The sequence below is a fragment of the Xyrauchen texanus genome, chromosome 17 (assembly GCF_025860055.1).
Source record: "Xyrauchen texanus isolate HMW12.3.18 chromosome 17, RBS_HiC_50CHRs, whole genome shotgun sequence".
NCBI classification, from domain to species: Eukaryota; Metazoa; Chordata; class Actinopteri; order Cypriniformes; family Catostomidae; genus Xyrauchen; species Xyrauchen texanus.
This window is the reverse complement of record NC_068292.1, coordinates 33,284,487-33,291,901: the sequence shown is the minus strand read 5'-3', so window position 1 is coordinate 33,291,901 and position 7,415 is coordinate 33,284,487. Positions and strand designations below refer to the sequence as shown.

The window sequence follows — 7,415 nt, the reverse complement described above, 5'->3', positions numbered from 1 at the left end:
ATGAGCTTCCTGGTCAAGTTGTCACGTGTCACAGACAAAAAAGAAAATACATACAAGGAAAGAATCCAAGGAAAACCCTGATATGTAAATATTTAACCCATGATTTTGTAGGATTGTAATGTAAAAAAATGAATGAATGTTGACATTATTTTTTCGGTCCACGCCACCCTTTACTTCTTCTGAACAGATGTAATCACAGATAAATGATGGCTGTATGACTGAAACTTTAAAAGCGTTAATTTAGAGCCAGTTAGACCAGTTTTAAAGGGACATGCTACACTAAAGTTTAATTTAAGAGACCATTCGAATAAGGTCCCTTCTCAGTATAATCAATGAGAATTCAAACAGTTGTCAAATTGTTGTACTTTTTAATAAAGTATTTCAGTAAGTATATAAACCTCAGTCAAGATGTGTATATTGGAAGCAGAGCAAACGAGAACCCAGACAAGTAAATCCAATTTTTGCGCGTGAATGCAAATTGTTTGAAGGTTTTTTGTTCACTTTCAACAAATTCCAAAAACATTAAATCACCCTTTTATTAAAAAGATGCCAAATTATTTATCCCATCTAAAGAAAGTGCATATCATTTAGAACAAAGGCATTAAAATTGAAGACAAGACACATACAACTCATAATAAAACTGCATGCACACAACACATTGTCTAAAAGTGAAACCCCATGAAATCAGTCTTCAATCAAAACATTTCTAAGTGCATGTAATCTTTACTTAGCAACATTTTGTTTTCTTCAGTTTTAAGGTTGAGTGAATCTACCCCCCACCCCCTGAATGTTTACCTGCTGCAGTTTGGTCCCATAGCTAGGGTCATGCACACAAGTCATTCTTCATCTTTATTTCTATTAACAGACATGCAAGGTCACAGGGTCTCAGAGTTTAATATGTTCAAAAAAACATAAATATTTACATCTATTAAAACAGCTGTATTTTATTCACACAGCAATAATATCCAATCATAGCAGTTCTACGCTTGTATTCTACTCTTAAAGCACTATGGCATCTCTAAGGCACCTAACCCTTTATATTTGGCTCTATATATTTGCAGTGCATGACATTCATAAGTTTGCATGTTCTAATAGTCTTGTGAAAAAAAGTAAAGCAGGGTTGACTTGCAATGCATGTCTCAAGCACAAGACTCAAGGTCCAAGTTCCACCAGAAATTAATTATAGAAAATATATGTGGAGTTTTGTTGGTGAAGGGATGCTGGAAAAATTGTTGCAAGTGTAAGAAAAACAGCCATTTATGCTCTCAGTACACAGCAGTGACCAGCAGGATTAGATGAAACTTAAAAAAAAACTCTCAAACTTTCATTTAGAACGTTTAGTTTAGAACGTAAATATCAATGCATGTCTGTTTGTGTTTAGGTGTGCCAATTTGCATTGACAAAAAAAAAACATAGAAACAATGATATGAACAATGAAATCTACGTCGAACTGTTTTATCAGAATAAATGTCTACCCAAATCACCACTTCATTCTAAGTTTACTGCACACAGAAAAAAATCTAGTAAAAACCTCATGAAAATAGCATAATTAAATGCAATACAATGAAAAAAGCATTCACACACACACACACACACAAACAAAAAGGATTGATTGTTTTCTATTCAATAGTTTTGGATGCATTATTGCTGCAAGTTTTATATTCATTCCAATATCTATTCCACCAAGTGAATAGCTGACAATGTGAAGACAGCCAGGTCCTGTCGATTTGAAAGGAATCTCATTGTTCTGTTAGTATTCTGAAAAGTCAGGTGGTCATCCTCATTTCTCCATTCTGGCTGAGACCCCAGCACTGTCCTTCTTTTTGTGGTCCAGTTCTGTGTCCTCTCCTAGCTGTTCACCCTCATCATCAGTGGCCTGGAACTTATCATGAGTCCATTTGGGGCTTGTATAATTTGTATTGTTGGCATTGGTGGCCCTCCTGAGGATGAAACGACCCTTTGCACGAAGAATGTTGGCATGACCACGCCCTCGTGTCTCAAACTTCCTCTCACCGTCACCATCTCTTTCACTGTGCTGCAAAGACAGTATTCCAAAAGAAGGGGTTACAAAGGAAATATGAACTAATCAAGTGTTCTTTTCAAGCATGTAGCACAGTTGTAAGTTTGACTGGAGCTTTTTTACACTGCATGACAAAACTGATCCACGTCATACTACTGCACACAATCAACTTCCTGGTAATAAGAAAAACTAAAAGAGTTTAGGTGTCCCAGGTTCTAGCTTTAGTTTAAGGGGTTTAAATCAGGGGCTAAATGACGTTGAATGATTGTACTCAGTGCTAAGGTTGGGTGATATACCAATTGCAATGTTGCAAGATCTCACAAGAGAAACAAGGGACCTGGTCTGGAAAAACAAGCTCCAAATTTTTTACTTGTCTCACTCAAAATAAGCGAAAATAAGTGATACAATTTTTTCCCATGAGGGTAAATTTTAGGATAGAAATCATAACAAGGAATAAATGTATTCTTAATATTAAATATATCCCCAAAAATCTTTCAAGTACGGTATTCATTTGGCCACCTAAAATCAACAAATAGTCTAAATATCTCTCTCCTGCATGCATGCACACACTGCATGGGTGCGTTTGGTCTAAACGTCATATTTTGCGGGCCGAATTATAAACAAAATCAATTCTGAATAAAAGCACATGCATACATTCTACTAAGAGAGAAGGCTCATTATTTTGGGCAACAGGAAGTTATGTAATTGTGAAAATGTACTGTGATAACGCCTTTGGTCTTCATGAAAAACTGATTGGAACAAAATTAACCGGTTATGAAAAGGATTTTGTTCCCAAGTTCTGCAAACAATTTAGTTTGTTTTCGTATTTAGTCCCTTGTATGAATAGTTTAAATCATTTAATAAGATGCTCAGAAACTGCTTTGCATGATTGCAATATAAGAGCTTATAAAGACCATATCATACCAAGAAGTATTTCTTGCTTTGAGTAGTGTATTCTGGGACCCAGTCTTCATTTCTCGCTGACATGTTCATCTGTGCATCATTGCCATTACTGCTTCCATGGAAATGTCCTCTATTCCAACTTCTACCACGCCTTCTGAGCTGCTGTGTGCAAAAGCATATGGTAACCGCAATTGCCAAAGCAATAAACAAAAACATATTTGTTCTTCAAGAAGGCTCAAGACTTACAAAGCCTCCCCGTGCCCGTCCTCTCTCCATGGACTCTCCATACTCTCTAAATCCCAGTCGGGCTTTGTGAAAGCCCTCTACTTTAGTCTCAGACTCATCTTCATAGCATAAAGAGGAAGATGAGGAGGTTGACTGAGATCGCTCCCGTTTTGTCTTGCTTTTTCTTAGAAATAAAATAACATAGCAGTTGGTTATTGCAGTCTTGGTCGACTGGTCCTAAATCCAATGTCAAAAACTGATTGGATCAATGGTGTCAACCTTGATTGTCCTTTCATCATGTGCTGGCCAATAAACTGTGTACATGTTCGAGATTGCCTTAACAGCTTATTTGCTTGCCAACTAGCTCATACAAACGAGACTGAGGCATTTTAATAAATTCTAAATTGGAAACAAATTTTAAGCTAAATTTCGATCAATTATCAAGGCAAGAGTTATGATCTTGGCCATTTGCTCAGAATTTTCTCAGAACATTAGTTCTAGTTCTCAGAGTAGTTGTTGATGTTGTATCTCCAAACAAATCTAACCAAGTAATGCAATCAAAGATTAGCTTATTAGCTGGAATCTGACATGGCAGTTCAGATTTAAAGCACATTTTACCAGTTGGGCCTCCAGCACTTGAGCTGCTGTTAATTTTACGTCAGAATTACCATAATTGCTAATTTGATCAATAAAAAATATTTTTGTGGAACTCGTAAATGCAAATTTGAAACAGAATTTTATAAAGTTGTGAGGTCTCCCGCTTGATGTAAAATCATGATGTCATGTTAAAACGTTGAATGTTAAACATTAAAATGTGTAAAAATGTTTGCTATTTCCTATAATTAATATCCTATAATTATTTTCAGCAATTCTGACATGACAAGAACACAGCATGAATTCCATTATTTTCCCAGGCAGCTTACTTCAATTTTTCATGGTGCTTTGAGGATTTATTGGTGGATATTTCCTTGCATGACTCTGTAGATTCCCTCGATACTCTTCCTCCATATTCTTCTTCCCTGTGATCACTCCTTCCACTCATGTATTTCTTTCTACGCTCAATATCCAGGCGAAGGTCCACTGAATCACCTTTTGATTTTTTCCCATCAACCTGTGATGAGGCGAAAGAGAGACGTTGTGGCCAGATGACGGTTATCGATGTGTTCTGTTAGCTTCATGCAGCATTGTATGGGGCTGGACCAAAATGACAAACTCAGCAACAGTTGACTTAACCATGCAAAGGGAAGAGAGCCTCTCTTATTTCAATAGCAATGAATCTGACATCATTAGGATTTAGCAGGGCTTCTTAAAGGGTTACCTAACTAGTATATCTCAGAAATGGACAGACCACAAACTGTATCAAAGAACTTGATTTCCTCTCATTTTGTGCACTCAAAAATTACATAGTGAAGTACAAAATGTTTTGTAAGGAAACATTATAGGACCATAGCAGAATTACTTTCATTGGTACTGATGAAAGTATGTTGTGTTTACTTGGCCTAAAGTTCCCTCATTTGTTCTTTGCAGGCTTTGAAGAGGAATACTTACTATGACATTTGTTTAGAGTCCTTTGAATGGATCTGACATGGGACAACTGGTCACTTCCATTTCTGACCTCAGATTTCTTGACTCAACTGCCTTAGGTAGGCGTGTACCCATAGTAAAAGGTTACCATCAAATGTTGTGGGGGCATTTACAACACAACAACCTGAATGCACCTCTTTTTTCATCTCACTTTTGGACTTTATGCCTCTCTCAGAAGAAACAGGAGCTTAGAGACAGAAGGAAGCCTAAGAATGCTTTGGTTGGATCACTTGCGCAGCATTCTTTTCCATAATACGTCATATTTCAAAATTTTCGGTCACCTTGAAGCTGTTTTCCACGGAGCTTTTCATCTCATCAAACAGAAGAGAGTGCCTCTTAAAAGCACTGGGAGAAACATCAATTCTCCTGTGGAAAAGAGGTGAATAGAGATATTGTGACATATAAGGATCCTCCTTTAAAAGAGGATTAAGTCTTTGGAATACATCCTTAGAAACGGTAAAAACAAATAAATTACTCATGTGTGTGTGTAAGAAGCAGCGTGGGAAGTTGTCCCTAAATTTCTGTACCTGTGTATCTCTGGACTCTTTCTCTGCTTCATGAATTCTTTCTCAGCAGCTCTTCTCTGGTACATGGCAAATCGATCATTTAGGGTCATTCCAGAGGAAGGAAAATACTGAGCTGTGGGAGGACATAAAATTAAAAATGAGAAAAAATAAAACAAAATTAGAAAATGTGCCTATTGTACACTCAATAAAGTCATAAAAAAGACAACAAATAAGCTTTAAAGGGGACCTATTATTCAATATTCACTTTTGTACATAAATGTGAGTCGGAATTGTGTGTACACAACCACCCTACAATGTTAAAAGTCCACCCACCCATCTTTCTTATATTTCTATTAATCAAAAACAGTGCCAAAATGAATGTTTTTTTTGTTTCTGCTAATGGTCTCGCCCATGACTGTGACGGACTCCACCCTATTATCATAGATCCTCCCCTGAGTGATCTACTCACAATCCACCATTTTTTTTCCATGCTGGAGCAGATACAGTGAGAAGAAGAATATCTCAGCTTCATAAGTGTCATAAGTGTTTTGTTGTTGGCTGTAAAAGTGAACATAAGAGTCTTCATGTACTCCCGGGATCAGAGCCACTGAAGACGCAGTATACAAGTTTTGTTTTTGAAGGAAATGTGCCCCAAAACATACAAAAATGTGTGTATATTTGTGCAAATCATTTTACACTGGACTGCTTTGTGAATGAGTGTCAATATAAAGCAGGATTTTCGAATTCTTTTATTCTCAAGCATGGATCAGTACCAACTGTTCGTGTTCCAGCTTTATATCCTGAAGATGTAAGTATTGCACTTTATATTTTGTGAATGTTTGCAAATCGCCTTTCCGAATTTCAATTCTACGGCTAACGCAGCTAAAGTTACCATTGTCTCTGATTGTATTCACGGAGACCAGAGCTATATCAGGGCGGGGAGCAGCAGCTCATTTACATTTAAAGAGAGTTTTTGATTCCACCCAAAAAGAGACATTTACAACATGGTATAATAAATTATCCTTTGGGTATTTTGACCTGAAAATTCACAGACACATTCTGGGGATATCTGAGACTTATATCACATCTTGTAAAAAGGGGCATAATAGGTCTCCTTTAAGATACAGATATGACCACATTAATGTGGCCTCTTATTCTTTTTGAGAAATGAAAAACTTTTTGGAAAGCTGGAACTTATTTTCATAGATTTAATCTCTGACTATTGCTGAAAAATGTATTCAGTCTTTTGAAATTCCTCTATAAAATGATGGTTGAATCAGTGTACCAAACAACTCCAACAACCTTACAGACCCTACAGAATCTATAGGTGACGAAATTTAATATACCTTTAATGTGATGCACAATTGAAACTATGTGCTGGGCAAACAGCTCAGACGGGCTCCTGGTTGACTGCCGATTCTGAAGATGCTGAAGGACTGAATGAAACTCCCAATCCTTTTTATCAATGTGCAAAAACTCCAGAAGGTTCTGTCTTTCCTTAGTCAAAACAGATGACCTACCAAACAAAACAATGGTCCTATAATTATAGACAACCACTTGTAGCAATGGTAGGGCACTTTAAAACTAGAAAAGAGAGGAAATATCTTTTCATTTTCAAGATATTTGCTATGTGATATCATATTTGTAGGATCTTGAAAGGAAAATGAAAAGAAAAATAAACATTAACCTTGACATGTCATCGCTGAGAGAATCCATCCTCACGCTGAATTCAGTTCCTCTTTTCGCTGAAGTCCTTGGTGGGGATTCCTCGCTCATAACCACAAACATCTCTTGCTCATGGATCTCAGAGCTCCTCTTAGACAGCATTACAGGTTTAGAGGAGGAATCACTTGTGCTTTTCTCCTTTTGTTTCACCTTTAAGAGCTTTTCAAGGGAGGGGTCCTTGAACATGGCACTGAGCTGATCTCTCTTGCAGAGAGCAGCTAAGATATTTGCTGCTCTTTCCTGTTTAGGGCAGAGTAGAAGAGCTTCCAGCTCATCATCCAAAGCCATGTCCTGCAGCCTCCTGATTCGCTCCTCAAACATTTCACGAGCGGACAGTGTGACATTGCTTTTGGAAGGATTGTTTTCCATGTCTCTCATCTTATCAGAGATCTCCATTTCTTCATCATCTTCCTCACCATCTTCATGCACAAAAGGTGGGCCATTCTGTGGAC

The 7,415-nt window shown here is 37.3% G+C and overlaps 1 protein-coding gene across 4 annotated transcripts in view; it reads right to left on the bottom strand.

Annotated features, from left to right (window-relative positions):
- Positions 1 to 359: 359 nt before the first annotated feature.
- LOC127658170 (thyroid hormone receptor-associated protein 3-like) overlaps positions 360 to 7,415 on the bottom strand; it is a 22,740-nt gene continuing 15,684 nt past the window's right edge. For 3 of the 4 annotated variants that reach the window (XM_052147311.1, XM_052147313.1, XM_052147314.1), the window contains 8 exons: positions 6,926 to 7,415; positions 6,585 to 6,754; positions 5,260 to 5,371; positions 5,014 to 5,098; positions 4,072 to 4,259; positions 3,170 to 3,332; positions 2,945 to 3,085; positions 360 to 2,035 (listed from right to left, as the gene is read on the bottom strand). The exon at positions 6,926 to 7,415 is cut by the window's right edge. In XM_052147311.1, coding sequence (XP_052003271.1) covers positions 1,781 to 2,035; positions 2,945 to 3,085; positions 3,170 to 3,332; positions 4,072 to 4,259; positions 5,014 to 5,098; positions 5,260 to 5,371; positions 6,585 to 6,754; positions 6,926 to 7,415 — 1,604 coding nt within the window. In that variant the 3' untranslated portion in view covers positions 360 to 1,780. The remainder of the gene's footprint in view (positions 2,036 to 2,944; positions 3,086 to 3,169; positions 3,333 to 4,071; positions 4,260 to 5,013; positions 5,099 to 5,259; positions 5,372 to 6,584; positions 6,755 to 6,925) is intronic. The other variant, XM_052147312.1, reaches the window with a different exon arrangement.